This window comes from Lathyrus oleraceus, chromosome 5, assembly GCF_024323335.1.
Source record: "Lathyrus oleraceus cultivar Zhongwan6 chromosome 5, CAAS_Psat_ZW6_1.0, whole genome shotgun sequence".
Classification (NCBI taxonomy): Eukaryota; Viridiplantae; Streptophyta; class Magnoliopsida; order Fabales; family Fabaceae; genus Lathyrus; species Lathyrus oleraceus.
Genome location: NC_066583.1, coordinates 78,363,200 through 78,382,259, shown reverse-complemented (window position 1 = coordinate 78,382,259; position 19,060 = coordinate 78,363,200). Strand labels below are relative to the sequence as shown.

The 19,060-nt window shown below is 38.3% G+C and overlaps 1 protein-coding gene across 1 annotated transcript; it reads left to right on the top strand.

The window, feature by feature from the left end:
• The first annotated feature begins 571 nt into the window (after positions 1-571).
• On the top strand, positions 572-16,730 carry LOC127078840 (uncharacterized). The gene is made up of 4 exons (XM_051019261.1): positions 572-749; positions 15,741-15,802; positions 15,930-16,265; positions 16,452-16,730. Exons 1-4 carry the CDS (start codon positions 572-574, stop codon positions 16,728-16,730), a joined length of 855 nt encoding a protein of 284 aa, XP_050875218.1.
• Positions 16,731-19,060: the final 2,330 nt, after the last annotated feature.

Genomic DNA, 19,060 nt, shown 5'->3' with positions numbered 1-19,060 from the left:
ACATTGTGGCTAACATTACTTCATGCAACAATCTGTGTTTTTGTGATGAAGAGCTTCTAGAGGAAGGCAGAAATCACAATCTGGCGCTCCATATTTTGATGAACTACAAGGAGGATGTGATGTCCAATGTGCTAGTTGATACTGGTTCTTCTCTGAATGTACTTCCCAAATCAACTCTATCCATACTTTCCTACCAAGCCGCCCCAATGAGGTACAATGGCGTGATCATTAAAGCGTTTGATGGTTCTCGAAAAACCGTCATTGGAGAAGTGGACCTTTTCTAGTGAAGATAGGTCCGAGTGATTTCCAAATTACTTTTCAAGTAATGGATATCCACCTAGCCTATAATTGTTTATTGGGAAGGCCATGGATCCATGAAGCTCGAGCTGTAACATCTACTCTACACCAGAAGCTAAAATTTGTGAAGAACGGCAAACTAGTCGTTGTTGGTGGAAAGCAAGCACTCTTAGTAAGCCATATGTTATCTTTCACATATGTTGAAGCTAAGGAGGAGGTTGGGACTCCGTTCCAAGCCTTGTCTATTGCTGAGGTGAAGAAAACTGGGGCCCCTATGTCTTCTTTCAAAGATGCTCAGAGAGCTATTAAGGCAGGCAGTACAGATCAGTGGGGTTGTATGGTAGAAGTTGCAGAGAACAAGAATAGTGCCGGATTAGGTTTTCAACAAGGGTCGTTCAACGTCAAAGATGAAGAAGTACAACCGAGTTTCCCTAGTGGAGAGTTCATTCATGGTAATGAACAACACTTAGCTATTGTAATTGAGGATGATGAAGCTGAAGACTGCGCCAACTTTGTGACGCACAACAAGACTTGCAACAATTGGGTTGCTGTTGATGTTCCCGTTATTGTCCATCGCTCTAAGTAATTTGTTTTTCATGTTTTAAGAAAAATTCTTCTCCTATGCCTAAGAGAGAAGTGACCATTATTAGGCATTTTCAATTATCATTAATAAAATGAAATTCTAGTTCATCCACATCTATGATGTTTTATTTTTACTTTTTGCCTTTCTGAAAATAGTAATCACAAAACACATAAATAAATAAATAATAATTCTCCATCTGCATAATATTTGGTCACAAATTCACTTCTCTAAAATCAAAATATCAAATCATTATGCAGGTTGGTTCCCAAACCCATTGAATACAATGCTCCTACTCCGTCTCCAAATTTTGATTTCCCTGTGTTTGAGGATGAGGAAAAGACTGATGAAGAAATATCTGATGAATCATCTCGTATATTTGAGCATGAGAAAAAGTCATTCAGTCGTTCGAAGAGAAGATTGAGTTAGTCAACTTGGGTTCCAAAGATGATGTGAAGGAAGTCAAGATTGGGTCTCAACTGTGTCCAGAGGCTAAGAAGGGGTTGATTGATCTTCTTCAAGAATATCCAGATGTGTTTGTTTGGTCATATCAAGACATGCCTAGTTTGGATTCTGAGATTTTGGAGCATAGATTGTCGTTGAAGCCAGAATTCCCGTCGGCCAAGCAGAAGTTGAGGAGAACTTATCCTGATATGGCAGTGAAGATCAAAGAAGAAGTGCAGAAACAAATTGATGTTGGTTTTCTTGTTACCGCCGAATATCCATAGTGGGTGGCCAATATTATGCATGTCCCAAAGAAGGATGGAAAAGTCTGTATGTGTGTTGATTATAGAGATTTGAATAAAGCTAGTTTGAAAGACGATTTCTCTCTACCACACATTGATATGTTGGTAGACAATACAACTAAATTCAAAGTCTTTTCATTTATGGACGGATTTTCCGATTATAATCAGATCAAGATAGTACCCGAGGATATGGAGAAGACCATATTCATTACACCCTGGGGAACATTCTGTTATAGAGTGATGCCTTTCGGTTTAAAGAATGCTGGTGCAACATACTAGAGAGCTATGACCACTCTTTTTCATGATATGATGCATAAAGATATCGAAGTCTTTGTTGATGATATGATTGCAAAATTAAGTGATGAAGAAGGACATGTTGAACATTTGTTGAAGACATTCCAGCGTTTGAGGAAGTACAAACTCCGCTTGAATCCCAATAAGTATACTTTTGGTGTTCGTTCTGGTAAGTTGTTGGCCTTTATTGTCAGTGAGAAGGGTATTGAAGTTGATCCTACCAAGGTCAAAGCAATACAAGAGATGCATGCGCCCAAAACTAAGAAGCAAGTCATAGGTTTTCTCGGCCGCTTTAATTACATCTCAAGATTTATATCACATATGACTGCCACATGTGCGCCTATAATCAAGCTTCTTCAGAAAGATCAGTCTCGTGATTGGACCGAAGATTTCCAGAAAGCTTTTGATAGTATCAAGGAGTATCTGCTTGAGCCTCCGATTCGGTCTCTGCCTATTGAAGGAAGACCTTTGATCATGTATTTGATCGTGTTTGATGAGAGTATGGGATGTGTTCTTGGTCAGCAAGATGAAACTGGAAATAAAGAATATGCAATTTACTACCTCAGTAAGAAATTGACCGACTGTGAGACTCGGTATTCTATGCTTGAAAAGACTTGTTGCGCATTGGCTTGGGCTGCTAAGCATTTGCATCAGTATATGTTGAATCATACTACTTGGTTGATATCCAAAATGGATCCAATCAAATATATTTTTGAGAAGCCTGCTTTAACAGGGAGGATTGCCCGTTGACAGATGTTGTTATCTGAGTATGATATTGAATACCGATCTCAAAAAACTATCAAAGGTAGTGTTTTGGCTGACCATTTGGCTCACCAACCAATTGAAGATTATCAGTCAATACAATACTATTTTCCCAATGAAGAGATTTTATATCTGAAGATGAAAGATTGTGATGATCATTGCTTGAAGAAGGGCCAGAACCTAGTTCCCGTTGGGGCATGGTATTTGATGGAGTTGTTAATCAATATGGTAATGGCATTGGGGAAGTGATTATTACTCCTCAAGGAACTCATTTTCCATTTACAGCTCGATTTACTTTCAAGTGTACGAACAATATGGTTAAGTATGAAGCTTGCATTATGGGGCTTGAAGAGGCCATTGATCTCAAAATCAAATATCTTGACGTTTATGGAGATTCATCTTTGGTTGTGAATCAAATCAAAGGTGAATAGGAGACGAATCAACCCGGTTTGATACCATATAGAGATTATGCAAGGAGGATATCAACTTTCTTTACAAAGGTTGAGTTTCATCATATCCCTCAAGATGAAAATCGGGTGGCAGATGCTCTTGCAACGTTGGCTTCCATGATCATGGTGAAATTCTGGAATGAAGTTCCTAATTTAACGGTGATGCGTCTTGATAGGCTAGCTCATGTGTTTGCTGTTGAAGAAATCAAAGATGAAAAGCCATGGTATTATGATATTAAATGTTTTCTCCAAAGTCAGATTTACCCGCCTGGGGCATCTTTGAAAGATAAGAAGACTTTGAGAAGATTAGCTGGAAAATTCTACCTGAACGGTGGTGTGCTTTAAAAGAGAAATTTTGATATGGTTTTGCTCAGATGCGTGGATAGACACGAAGCAGACTTATTGATGTCTGAGGTCCATGAAGGTTCCTTTGGTACTCATTCCAATGGACATGCTATGGCTAAGAAGATGTTGAGAGCAGGTTACTATTGGCTGACAATGGAATCTGATTGTTGCATGTTTATGAAGAAATGCCATAAGTGTCAAATTTCGGCAGATAAGATTCATGTTCCTTCGACACTGTTGAATGTCATTTCCTCTCCATGGCCCTTCTCCATGTGGGGAATTAATATGATTGGTATAATTGAGCCCAAAGCTTCGAACAGACATCGTTTCATTTTGGTGGCTATTGACTACTTCACAAAGTGGTTGAAGCGGCATCGTATGTGAATGTAACCAAGCAAGTTGTTGTGAGGTGTATCAAGAATCATATTATATGCCGGTATGGTGTGCCAGTAATATCATTACTAATAATGGATCAAACTTGAATAACAATATGGTGGAAGCTCTTTGCAAATACTTCAAGATTGCACACCATAATTCTTCTCCCTACATACCTAAGATGAATGGGGTTGTTGAAGCTGCAAACAAGAACATCAAAAAGATCATTCAGAAAATGGTTGTGACCTACAAAGATTGGCATGAGATGCTCCCATTTGCTTTGCATGGGTACCGTGCATCTGTCCGCACTTCAACAGGGGCAACCCCTTTCTCACTTGTTTATGGTATGGAAGTTGTATTCCCAATAGAGGTTGAGATCCCATCAATGTGTATTTTAATGGAAGCTAAGTTGACAAAAGCTGAATGGTGCCAAACCAAATATGACCAGCTGAATTTGATTGAAGAGAAAAGGTTGACTACCATATGTCATGGTCAGATGTACCAGCAGAGAATGAAGAAATATTTTGATAAGAAGGCCAAGCCTCGTGTGTTTAGAGAAGGTGACTTTGTGCTAGTGGAAATATACCTGAACGTATCGCACGCTCGAACATACAACAGAGTCGCCATCAAACTTTATTTATCCTCAAAGGGAAGGGAAAACATCGATAAAACCCGGGGGAAAAAGATATACTGGGTAAGGAAGTCGGTTATGCAAGGGGAAGTTATTAGCACCCCAAACATCCATGTACTCCATGGGAACCGTTTCGATTGTTCTTGCATGAATAGGTGTTAGATCTAAGAATACTCGCAAAATAATGGGGAAAGGAAAAGAAATAGATAGAGTGCTTGGTGAGGATTAGGGCCCTCAAGCCTATGTATCCTCATAGTGCAATGAGGAATTTAGAGCTCCGTAGTTCAAAGAACTAGCGATGGGAGATGAAAAGAAGTGTGACCAAAGGTATGGTCTGTACCAAAGGATAATATGATTTGAACTCCAACAAGGGGTGAAAATGTGAACCGAAGAGTAAAACTGGTATGAACCAACAAGTGAGGGGTCTAAGACATGGTATCACTGTATTGGAATAACCGAAAAGAAAGGGTTGCCTAAATACGACTGCAAAGTACGTAAGGAGATGTCTGTCTAAGCTGCAAGGTCTGACAAGACAAACAAATCGGCTCTTGGTTCACAAAAAGGGGTACAAGATGGAGCACAAAGGTATAGTGTATTTGGATCATAGGATAGGTATACCACATGGAGTGAATGAAGGTAGAGTATGAAGGTATCATGGAAATGAATGGGCTGAAGTGACCAAAGTCACAGAATAGAGTATCTGGTGATAAGTGACTGAAAAGGTTTAGTTTGAAACCAAAAGTCAAGGTATCTTGGAATCCATAGGGGAAATGGAATTTGTACCATAGAGGGAAATAGACATATTGGCCAAAAAGAAGGAATTAAATGTTTGGCAATAAGCTAGACAACTCTAAGTACAAAAGCGGACTATTCATTAGGCTTCCTAAAAGGGTATGTATGTAATTCCAAAGAAAGTGTATTTCGATGTCAAAGGTATAATATGTCACTGGGTGAACGGTTTATGATCGACGGTAGATAATGGATAGTGAAAGATATGGATGATGCCCTAACACTAAGGAGGAATAATTAGAAGTATGCTCGCCAAGGATTTGCACTCTCGTGCCTACATATTCTCACAGTGCAATGAGAAAATTAGAGTAACCGTAGTTCATCCCACTAGGGCTGAAAAGAAATTGAATGGAGGCGAGAAGAAATGGATGATTGAGATTAAAATGATATGAATGGAATGGAGAGACTTGATAGTTACTAGATGAGAATCACACTAAAGTCTATGGGTAAAGGGGGATACAATAAGAAACAAGCCAAACGTCTCACACCCAAAGATATCCAGAATAAGTGTAGGAAATCTCTAGTCTCATTCCTTCTTTACCACTTAAGGCTCGTGGCATGTAACTCTCGTCTTAAACTTCAAGCGAAGGGAGAAAAGTCTTTGTAGTTGTTTCTTATACTGACGAAGACCTTATCAATAGTTTGATTCTAGTTGCACTAAAGTCTATAAATGGATGTGAATACGATGAGCGCTGGGTCATACGTCCCATACCCAAAGATACTCAGAATGGGGGTAGGAATACTCCAGTCTCACTCCTTCTCTATTACTTAAGGCTTGTATCGTAAAACATGATTCATGATTAATAATTTGTTGATTATTGTCCTTGCTTTTGTTGTTTTTACTTTGTGAAGATAGACTTGTTAATCGTATGGTTAGAATTGTGCTAAAGTCTATGAATAGAGGTGAATACCATGAGCGCTGGATCATACGTCCCATACCCAAAGATATTCAGAATGGGGGTAGGAATACTCTAGTCTCACTCTTTCTCTATTGCTTAACGCTCGTGTCACACACTTCTAAATTTGATTTAACAAGTGTTGAAGTTTCCACCTTTGATGTGCTTGAATAATCTGCTGCTTGGTATGACTGAGGATGCCTTGGTCGAAGATTTTGAGTTGAGGCCTTGAGCTCTACAGCTTGGAAGAAAAGTCTTATTAAGTGACCAAAGGTCTTTTGGTCACTCAATTTAGACAGTGGGATTATACAAGTTCAAAGGATTTAATCAATCAAAATTTCTTTTGATTAATTTAATCATGGGGTTTGTTTTGTTTTGAGGGACTAGGATTGGGTCTAATTAAAATTAGTAATTGTTAGAAACTATCCTAAGGGATCATGCTTTAGAAATTTGATTGAAAATTCTAAGTTAGAAGTCCTAAGGGAGCATATGCAAATTGGTCCAAATATTGGTTAGAATTCTATGTTAGGTCCTAAAATAGTAAGGGAATGATTGAATTCTAAGCCACTTTCTAATCCTAAGGGGACCATGCAATTTTATCACAAAACACCAAAAATAAGCCCATAAGGGCAAACTTATCATTTACCAAAATATATCCAAATTTACTCATGACCTAAAATTGATTCTAACCTAATGTGGAAAATTAACCTAATGTTAAGAAATGGCAAGCTCTAAATTTATTCAAGCCTAATCTAAAAACCTAATTAAATCTCTATTAAGGAAAGTCCTATTTAATTCTAATGGAAATCCTAAAGATATGAATTAATCCTGAATGAGGTTCTACTTAAAATTCTAAGAACTAGATTAATCCTAATTGTCAATTAACTTAATTAAGCTAATATTATTCTAATTAATCAACTTGCAAAAAATCAATTGAGAAGAATAAAGTAATCAAATAAAATGAGCATGGGGTGCAAGGCTAAATTGAGGTTAAAACAGATCCAGGCTATTGGGCAGTTAATTGAGCCCATGGAGTTATTGTCCAGCCGGATAAATCCTAAAAAAGGGGGTACACACAGTAGAAACGGAAGTGGGCCTCTGAGCCAAAAATATCACAATATTCACTCCAGACCTGGGGGGTGCAAACTAAATTCACATGGTGAAACACCAAAACAACCAGTGGGCCTGGGAAAGCCCAAGACCTACTCTCCTTTGTAACACTGGGGGGGGTGATGGAAAAAGGCGGTGTAAAACATGAATCACCATGGGCCTTAATAATCTGAGCCCACTACACCTCCCTGTTGACTTGTACAAGTGAACAAGTTTGAATGAACAAACTCTGCATGCTCAAATACTCTCACCGTCACTGGACGTGAGCCACCGTGCCGACGGAGGTGGCAGCTAAAACCTAATTTCTAACCGCCATATTATGCACACCAACACGTTGATGACGAAAATGGGATCCATTTGGGGGATTGGTTCCTGGATCACCCGAATCAAAAGGATTTTGGGAGGAACCCTAAGATTCTAAGTTAAAATTAAATGACGTTGGGGATCAATTAAAATCTTACACCATGGGGTTTCTATTCCTCATACCACATTCTTCTAACTGGTGAGCTAAAAGCAAGCAAAAACGAATGAAACGAAAACTACATACCGGAGAAGATGATCGAAATGATTCGTCGGCGAGTTCTTGATTTTACTTTGCACGCTTCTTCTTCCTATTTCTTCTTCTTCTTCTTCTTCTTCTTCTACTGAATTTGAGAATATTGAGCAACGAAAATGGAATAGCAGTGGTTAAGCTTAAGCAAGATTGAAGCTTCAATGTGAAGCTTCAATGGCTTTTTGGGAGAGATAGAGTTTTAGTGAAGGTGAGGGAGTGAGTTGCAGAGTGAGTGAATTTTTGAGCAAAGTGTTCAAGGTGCTCAAAAGATGATGATGGAACTGTTTAAATAGAGAGGAGGTTTGGGAATTAGCTAGGTTTGGAGTGAGGTTTGGATTCAGTTAGCTTTAGGTTAAGAGTTAGTTAACCTTGGCTCACTGAGTTTGGGTTGAACTCAGTTAGTTATACATGACTCAGTTTATGATTGATTGCGTTAGTGGGTTAATAAGTGAAGAAAACCTTTGACTGGTGGTGCAGGTTATTACTTAAATGGACATGAACTCCAAGGCTTGATTGATGACTGGTTGAACAGGTCTCTTCTTAACTCCAACTTGGTTAGTGAATTGTAGGTTATCATATCTTTTGATGTTATTTACCTTTCCTTTCATGTCTATCAGTAATTTTGCATGGTGATGAGTTTGTGTTATGCATCCAAGTCATGTCTATAGGTTGCAACATGAGGTAAGCAGATGGTGGATGTCTTTCATAATTTATGTTATGTGGTGTTAGTTGAATTGCCATTGTTTTTCCTTTATGATGCTATCACAATGTGGTTGGTTGTAGTATACATGCTTTGTTGAAGGTATGTGTGGGATGTGACACGGTTGTTCATGATGCCATGCTTTTCTTGCCCATAACCATGTTTAGATGCTAGTAATCAATTTTGATGTTGCCTTGAGATGCCGCAGAAGGCATTGCCTTGGCTCCTGTTATACCTTGCAAGGTTAGACCATGGTAGTAAGTTGGTCTTGCTGCAAGGTTAAATGATTTGTTAACTGATGATTCCAATGATAGTCATTTTGCACAGCTAGCTCCAATTGTGACTTGTCTTGCTTCAAGTGATGCAGGTAGGAGCTGGAAATCTCAAGGGTTGTGATGTTGTTGTGGAGTACTTCATTTGGCAAGAATAAATGTCCATTGAGGTATGTGTCTGATTACTGCCGCCTGTTGCACTTTGACTTAGGCCAGGATTTGTGATGAACACAGGGTTTACCACAGGTTGTGCACTACAATTCAATGGATTTGTGCCTTGGATTGATGCAAAGTGTTGGCAATGTGTTGCAGGATGTTGTGTTTTGGTTGTGCATACTTTGGTCATGGTCTGCATTGAAATGGAATGTTTGCTGCTAAATTGCAGTCCCATGTGGTGGCTTGGTCTGCTTTATGTTACAGAACTACTTGAATGATATTTTTGTGGCTTAAGTTGATTTTCTCATGTGCTTCTTGTTGTAGGATTCAATGTGGTTTGGTTTGAAAATATGCATTGGCTTCCAGCAGGACCAATTTGCTTGCCCTTTTGGCTTAGTGCAACAAAACTTTGATCCTAGACAATAGGGATGTTTCCTGTTGCAGGCTGCAGTATCTCTCCATGTTGCAGGGTGTATTAAGGTGAATGCAAGACCAACATCATGTGAATTTCCTTAACAAACTAGCCAGGCATATAACATGTTTGACCATGTGATTAGTGTACTTGTTTGGTGGTGAATGCATGTTCTGTAACAAGGCAATAAGGTTGTATATTTTTGCTGCAGTGAAAAGGGTTGAGTGTGCTTGCAGGTCAGTTGTTGCAACTCTGCTGTGCAGGCTGATGTAGGTTAGTGCAGGGTGCTTGCAAGGCAATGTTAAATGTGTTGAAGAACAATGGTTGTGTCTTTGTATTAGGTCCTGCTGGCTCATGCTCACAATAGGTTTTGGCTTGGCCATTGACAACACTTATGGTCTTAGTTCATGGCATGTTAGCAACACTTCAAGGCTTGGCTTTTATGTTGGTTGTGACTTTGGTTTGTGCAGGTTAGGCATTGCAGCAGGTTGGTATAGCAGGGCAAATGCAACAGGATGGAAGTTAATTGTCAAAGCAAAACTCCAAAGGTTCATGGCATGACCAAGCTTCAAAGTGAAGAAATCAAGTTCACATGGTTAAATTAAGGCAAACATGGACATGGGGAATGGAATGAGAGTTAGGGCCAGTCATTTAGTGATTAGGGATGACCAAGGGCCTAGGGTTGACTTTGGTCAAAGTTGATCAAAATGTCAACTATTGACCAAAAAGTCAATTGTTGACCAAAGTCAACAATTTGTCAAAATTCTTTTTTTTTGTGTTTTTCTTGTAAATGGACAATGGATTGATGATTAGGGTGAAAATTTAGGGCATTAGGGTTTTGGGTTGACTTTGGTCAAAGTTGACCAAAAAGTCAACTATTGACCAAAGTCAACAATTGGTCAAAAATGTCAAATTTTGTATTTTCTTGTGTAGAACCATATGTAATGGTTTAAAATGAAATGGAATGAATCGAAATGGTTTGAAAAGTTATTGAAATTGGTTTTACAATTGGTTTAATCATGACTTGAATGTTTGACTTTTGGAAAGAAAATAACTTGACTGATAATGTATATGAACAAGGCCATGAAATTTGACCAATAGGTTAAGGTTTGATATAACATGTATAAACCAGTAGCGTGACTAGCAAGTGGCCTGAAACACAAGGGGTTTGGTTGTTTAGATGACCAGGATTAAAGATGTGTACACACCCAAATGAATAACACCAATGGCTTTGAACCAAGACCAATGCTCCAAGAGAGGTTAGGTCAAGAAAATTGACAATGTGGGGAGATTGAGGGGTCATGAATGCACAGACAAGCCACCAAGTTCATTTGATTCACCATCTCCTGATTAGGGCTTTAGAGACCAAGATAAGGCCTAGGGAAGCTCCAAGAGGTCCTGCCTTGAGAAATTAGGGTTTTGAAGGTCCTAGGTTGTCTGGTCACAACTTGGTAGAATTCAAGCCTCCACCACCATCTTTAGGGTTTCACATCCCCCCAGGTTGATGGTATGATTAGATCATGTCTTTGAGCTTTGATATCCATACAAACCCTAGCTTCACAAGCCCAAGTTTATCCTGAGTCCATGATGAATAATACATATGGATGAATTATGAATGTATGCAAGTGATCTCCTGATCAAGTGGTTTGAAGGATAGGTGAGAAAGGGGAGGGAAAATTTTAGGGTACCACAGCTGCCCCTATTTAATCTTCTTGGACCTGAATACAAGAATTTTGGGAGCTTTTCAGGTATTCGAGGTGGAAGGGGATTAAATACCGACGTGCCCGAAATTTTCCTGAACAGGTGGTTGAAGTTCTATCACCAGTGTAGGGAAGATGTTATATGTAATGCATGATGTATGCTTATTTTTTATGATGCATGTTTGTTTGCTTATTTGTCATTTGTAGGGATATGTCTTTATTGTGATGGGAACTCTGACTCGTCATCAAAGATTAGAGCATAATTGTCGTGAAGTCTAAGTGGTGCAAACACTGCTGCCAAGGAATTTTCCGCCTGTTAAGAAACATTGAAATGATGGAACCAACATGGTATCCCAGATGATTGGATGTCACAGGTATCCAAGTAAAACCATTTTTTGAGTCACCGATCATCTTTCAAGTTTATCGGGTTTTAACAGTAATGCAAAGTGTTTCTCTTTAGTGTAGCTTTTTATTATTCCCCTAAAATTTTAAAGCATTGTGTGAGTAAGACAATTCAATTATTTTGCATACAAAACACATAAAAAAAATGTTTGGTGGAATAACTGAATTTTATTGATATGAAATCTGCACATATGGTGAGTACAAGGACGCAAACACCCTTAATGAAAGTGTTGCAAAAATTGAAAAATAACTTAAACGACAATGGGAAATATTTTTGTATATTTTTCTCCATTGATTACAATATTGGCCCTAGTCTACCATAGAATCTGAATCCCAAGACCTTGCTTCGGCTGACGGTGATTGGATCGGTCCTTGACCCTTTGATATCTAGCTTGTAGCGTATGGGCTCAAGGATCATAGTCAATGCTTTTATCCCTAACTTCTTCCTAGACATTTCAATTCTTTTCGTCCACCGGGATGCTCCTTTTTGCCTAAGCCTCCCTTTCGGGTTTTTCGACTCAGCGAGCTTCATATGTGTTCCCTAACTTTTGCATGGACAATTCATTTTTTGATCCATCGGGATAGCCATTTTTGCATAGATTAACCTTGCAGAGATTAATCTAGCGGACTTTCATCCTTTATTTTTAGGCATAATATTTTTTGACTATGTCTGCATTCACTGGCGAGGGAAAATCTTCCCCATCCATTGTTGTGAGGATTAGAGACCCACCTGATAAGGCCTTTTTGACGATGAAAGGTCCCTCATAGTTGGGAGTCCATTTGCACCGCGAGTCTGAGTGAATAGCAGAATACCTTTTGAGCACGAGTTCTCTAGCGTGTAAATCATGAGGAAGAACCCTCTTATCAAAAGCTCGTTTTAGACGTCTTTGGTACAACAAACCATGGCAGACAGCCGTCAAACGCTTCTCTTCGATCAGATTCAGCTGGTAATACCGAGATTGAACCCATTCAGCTTCATCAAGATCAACTTCCATGATGACTCTGAGTGAAGGTATCTCGACGTCGATTGGTAGGAAAGCTGTCATCCCATACACCAATGAATATGGAGTTTCCCCAGTGGATGTGTGGACTGAGGTTTTGTAACCGTGCAGAGCGAAGGGTAACATCTCATGCCAGTCCTTGTATGTCTTGACCATCTTCTGGATGATTCTCTAGATGTTTTTGTTGGATGCTTCTATGACACTATTCATCTTAGGCCGGTATGGTGAAGAGTTGTGGTGCTCGATCTTAAATTCTTCGCATAACTCCCTCATCATAGTCTTGTTGAGGTTACCGGCGTTGTCAGTGATGATCTTGCTAGGTATCCCATAGCGATAGATTATCTCTTTCTTTATAAACCGGGTAACCACTTGTCAGGTAACATTAGCATATGAAGCAACTTCGACCCATTTCGTGAAGTAATCAATAACGACTAGGATGAATAGATGTCCATTGGGAGCTTTGGGCTCTATCATCCCAATCATATTGATGCCCCACTGTCATACCCCAAAATTTGCCCTCCTTTTCGCTTTTTCATCTGACTGTAACTGGATATCCGTCTGACCTCATTCATGTGCATTCATGTGCATTCAGTCATGATTAACATCTGCTGACAGGTATCATGGATTCAGGGTTTGTGGTTGATAAAATCAGAGTTGGATTGAAGTTTGTGGCATCCCACATCATATAGATTGAAATCCTGATTCATGGCTTATTCGAGGATCTTGTGTACGAACGGTTGTTTGGTCGATGTTCACCTGAATTGATTCATGGCATTGACATAAGTCGTTGGTTCAAGATGTTGTGGTCCTTATTCGTTTGTCCATGAGAAAATACACATTTTTGGCTATTGACTTTTTGGTCAACCAGTTGACCAAAGTCAACTATCAATCTCTGAATCCTTAATCACGTGATCCATAGTCATTTCATCGATTTCGAATTAATTCTAGAAGGTCTGAATGAATTTTTAAAAGTTCAAATTTGATTTTAATTCAGAATTTGATTCTTGAGATTCAAATCGACTTTGGAGATTTAGTTTGATTTCGAGGAAAATATCTCATCATTTCTTTGTTTGCCGATTATTTTAGAAATAACATTATTTTAATTTCAAATTAATTTTGACAATTTTTGTTAGAAGTTTCTTTTTGTATCACTATTGGTCCATGACAAAATTTTGTATCCTTAAGCCCATTTAACATATCCATTTTTTTTACCCAAGCCCGTGTGCAAATCCAATTAATCCATATCCAATTTCCAAATTCAGTTCCAATTACAATTACATAATTAACCATTATCCAAATAGCCAAATATCCATCATCCATAAACAATTAACCATCCCATATACACATTACATAATCCAAGTCCAAGTAATATGTCAAATAAGACAAAAGAATTGCATCAAGTGCAAAACGCACGCAGGTGCAGCATGATTACAAGCCAAACGCAGGTTTGCAAGTAATCTAAAGCACTGCTACACCAAGCCTATCTGCCAAGGAAACCGCTACTGAAACTTACGCCAAAGCCAGTTTCATACCCCAAAATTCACCCTACCTTTCACAAATTTCATCTAGGTCACTATCCCTAGACATTCGCATCTCTTGATTTACATCCATCTCATCCACATATCTATTGTATCATAATGCATTCCACTTGCATTTGAAAAACATAAAATCATGGGTTCAAGGGTGTTTACCAGGGAACATAGTGGAAACCCTAATTCAGGGAGGTTGCATCTGATTCCTTTGGTTCATTGAATGATTCAGTTGTTTGGTTAAGACTCATGGTCTTAATTCACTGATTAAGATTCATCCCAAGTGGTACGGGTCCATGATTTGTTGCTTGGTTGGTGTTCTTTGATTCATGGCATTAACATAAGTCGTTCGGTTTAGGAAGTTGTGGTCCATATTCGTTTGTCCATGAGAACATACGCATTTTTGATCAACCGTTGACTTTTTGGTCAACCAGTTGATCAAAGTCAACCACCAATCTCTGAATCGTTAATCGGATGATCCGTAGTCATTTCGTCAGTTTCAAATTAATTCTAGAAGTTGTGAATGGATTTTAAAGATTCGAATTTGATTTAATTCAAAACTTGATTTTTGAGATTCAATCGATTTTTGAGATTCAATCGACTTTTGAGAATTATTTTGATTTTATAACAATTTCATCATTTTTCGTAAGCCGATTAATTCTAGAACATTGTTTTTGAGTACACATTAATCGTGACATTTTATTTTAGTTATTAGAATTTCATTTTTTGATTTCACTAACATCCAATTAATAATCCATTCATAATCAATTTCATATCCAATTCTATCTTTTATATCTCTATTGGAATCAATGACTACATTCATTACTATTTGCTCAATGTTTCCAATGTCAATAACATCCTTCCATGACACTCAATCAGTTTTTAGCATTTTCACTTAGGCAACAAATTAAGAACTTGTATAACTTAAATGGAAAGAAAATGGCCCATCAGAACCAGATGTTCGGAAATTCCTACATGCCAAAATATATCTGATGATCATTAACAACAAAGAATCTTGCAAAGAAATCAGACCCTTTGAGCGCTAAATGCATCCCATTTGGTGCAATTTGATTCCTCAAGGGCTGATAACGTGGCTGAGGCTAATTAGATAATTCCTTTGTTCCTTAAAAAAGAAGATTGGCTCCTGGACAATGCTTTGATCATAGCTTGCAACTCAGGTGTTGTAACAACAACTTTACTACATTCCATATGCAAATTGGGCTCATTCAAACCCATAATACATTCATATTTCCATTCTAATTACATCCAATTACAAACCATAACCACATATATGTCGACATAAACATTACAAAAAAAAGTATCCAAAGTTACAAGAAATGCACTCCAACACTTCAAGCTTTGTTATACTTCGAAACGCAAACACTCCCAAACGAAGCCATGGCCAAGATTCATGAAATTTGTCCAATGCAAATTTACACAAAAGAAACCAGAGAAACACAACATCAACTACTAGTGAATGCTAAACTTGAATGAGATTGGGATATACCTTCTGTAAGGAGACTGAACAACAAAGTCTCAGTTTAATTAATTCTTTGAATTCAGTCTGAGATCGAGTCCTCTTCCAAATCAAGTTATGGAGGTCTAATGGGCTCATTGTTCCACAAATGAAATGCTAGATTCTTACCTCCATATACCTGTTGTAACAGAAAAAAACCACAACAAAAAAAACAGAATAACAACTTCCAGATTTTTCTAACCCTCCATATTCAATAACTTTCAGAAACCGACAATGAACTCGTTACCTTCTTGGAACAACCACCCTTCGGTCACCCCGGAACTCTCGTAACAGAATCATAGCTAGAACCGACAGCAGGAAGAAACTGATAACCTGCAGAAGATGAACTTTCAACTTCAACAACAAATATTCTAAACCTCCTATCAAATCTCTCAAAAACCCAAATGTGTCCAGAAGGACCCCTCCCCTGAGGTGGAAACGCAAGATGAAAAAGACGATGACTCATCCAAGTCAGAAAAGGAAGTAGCTGCTGAGGGATTGTGTTCTCTTGGCAAAAATGTACCTAGCAAAAAACTAGCAAGTATGTCTCATGAAACTACTAAGGATATTATTGATTTGGAGGAAGAAAGTTCTGAAGAAGAGGATGACACCTTGGTCCATCTTGTAAAACCAAGTGTAGATAAGAAACTGAGAACCAGAAAAGGGAAGACTATGGCTGAAATGAGGACAGTAAGAAGAGAGAAAAAGGTTGTTGGTGTAGGACCATCCAAGTCTTGGAGTAAAGTTGAGGTGAGAAAAAAGAAAGAAAGAGAGAGTTCTGACTCTGAAGAGGATGTTAAAGACGATGTCCCAGACATCTCCTCTGCAAAAAGGCAGGCTGTTAAGAAGTCTCTAGGCAAAGCTGCATCAGTTCACTTAGATAATATCTCTTTCCACTTAAAATATGGTGCTGCAAAATGAAAATTGGTAACCCAGAGGAGAATAGTCGTTGAAAGAGAACTAGGAAAAGAGGTTGTTGAGGTAAAGGAAGTTATGGAATTGATTAAGGCTGTTGGACTTATGAAGACAGTTGTTGGTTTACCCCAATGTTGTGAGGGGTTGGTAAAAGAATTTGTTGTGAATATCCCTGAGGATATTTTTGAAAGGATCAGTAGGGAATTTTGCAAGGTTTTTGTAAGGGGTAGGTGTGTAAGATTCTCTCCAACCATTATCAACAAGTTCCTAGGGAGAGGAACTAATGGAGGATGGATTTAGAGACTACAGACAATGAGGTCTGTAGAACTATAACAGCTGGCCAAGTTAAGGAATGGCCTAGTAGGAATCACCTATCAGCTAGCAAGTTAACTGTCAAATATGCCATCTTGCACAAGATTGGTTCAGCAAATTGGGTGCCTACTAATCATGTCTCTACCATCTCCATTAGTCTTGGAAGAATCATTCATGCAATTGGAACAAGGATTAACTATGATTTTGGAAAATTTATGTTTGACCAAATTATCAGACATGCCTCCACAAATGCTGTAAAGCTGCCCATTGCCTTCCCATCCATTATCTATGGTATTATCTTGAGTCAACAACCAGGCATACTCAATACAAATGACATTCCAAGCAGAAGAAAGCCCCCACTATCCATTCATTATAAGCTATTTGAGGGAAGTCATGTCAATGATGTTGTCATGACATCTGCCAGAAAGGAGCCTGCACTTCAAGGGAGTTTAATTGATCAATTAAAAGATACCTGCAATGAATTGGAGAATGGTATAAGGATGGCCAAGTCAAGAAAATAAGCTTTGGAAGTTCTCATTAGGAGTCTAGAAAAGGAAGAAGTGGAGAAGGCAGGTGAAGATTCAGATGCAATAGCTCAATCCAGTGGAAGCTCTGACAGCTCTAAAGGCTCTGAAGGTGAAGGTGATACTTCTTCCTCTGATTGATGGTTCCCCCCCTTTTGTGTTGAAGACTGAAGATTGTGTGAGGTATGTTATGAAGACTGTTGTGACTGATGTTTTGGAAGTTCTTCCGGTGTTGCTGTTTGGAAGCTGAAGTTTTTTTTAATTGTTGAAATGTTTGTATTTTGTGGCAGTCCTTATTGATGTCTGTTTGTAATATTTTGGACACTTAATGAGTTCCTTGGATTTGTTCATTATCTCAGCTATCACAGTTGTGTATGATGATGGTTTATATCTCTTGAACAATTATGTTTTAACATTTTTAATGTTATAACATCTGTGCTGACATTCTCTGTTGGGCTAATTGACATTTATTTTGTCTAATTGGTCACCTTTGGTCAATTTTGACTAAAAAGGGGGAGAAGTATGTGAAGCTAGAGTTGTGAGGAGATGTATGTGGCTGGACAGATGGACAGCTATTGTTAAATAGAATGTTGTTCTATTTACAGATGTCAAAGGGGATGTCTGATGTAGTGGTGCACAGGTGGTGATGTTGAAGCAGATGTCAGAATGACATTCTGAGTGGTTAAAGGTGTTGTTATTAACAAAAGAGATGAATGCACAGATTTAGGGGGAGGAGAAGTACCCTTGTGCATGTGTGTATTACTAGTAGCTATAACTAGTAATTCTATTTTCTTATGCTGCTGATTAAACTACTGTTATGTTGTTTAACTGTTGATAGTTTACCTTGTGAACAAAAAGGACAAATATATGTTTTAGCCAAAATTTGCCAAAGGGGGAGTTTGTTGGTTCTAAGTGTTGGCAGCAATTTTGGTAAAACAAAGAGTGTTCACAAGATGTTATGTGTGATGTCTTAACATGAGATATCCTATGTACCTGCTGGAGTTCAAGAACATAATTATGCAGGATTGTTTCAGAATGTCATACACAAGGTCATGGCATCTGATATGTATGTACCTGCTGGAAGTTAAGAAACATAATTATGCAGGATTGTCAAGATGTCATACATAATATCATGGCATCTGATATGGTTGTACCTGCTGGAAGTTATAAATGGAATTATGGAATTATACAGGAATTGTTCCAGGATGTCAAACCCGATGTCATGACATCCTGTACACAAAACATTCAGTATGAATGTCTGGTGTTTTGTGATTGCACAATTAATGGCAATCTATGTATGATTGAAGATCTGATTTGCAGGCGCATTCAATCATTGATTACAACCTGATTTACTTATTTTCCAAAGAGATCTAACCAACTGTCATGAGAAGATTTGATTGGAAAATATATTTAGGGTTTTCAAGATGTCCAAGCCCAGCTGAATGCTTCTTCAAATAGGACATGGAAAACCTGATTTGTTACACAACCAGTACTGGGCGAAATACAGAGAGAGAGCTAGGGTTTGTGTCTTGTTTAGTCGTGAGACTTGTAAGCCATTCAAGTCATCCATTGATGATTGAATTGGTCTGATTTGTGGTTGTAATTTGTCACTCTAAAGCTGCTAAGCAAGAGTGTGTGTCTACTTGATCAAAGCTGTGAAGCAAGATCAAGTGTGTGTCTTCTTGATCAAAGCTGTTAAGCAAGATCAAGAGTGTGTCTTCTTGATTGAAACTGTGAAGTAAAATCAAGAGTGTGTTATTGAAAAGTGTTTTCTTTTCTCAAGGGATTGTTGTT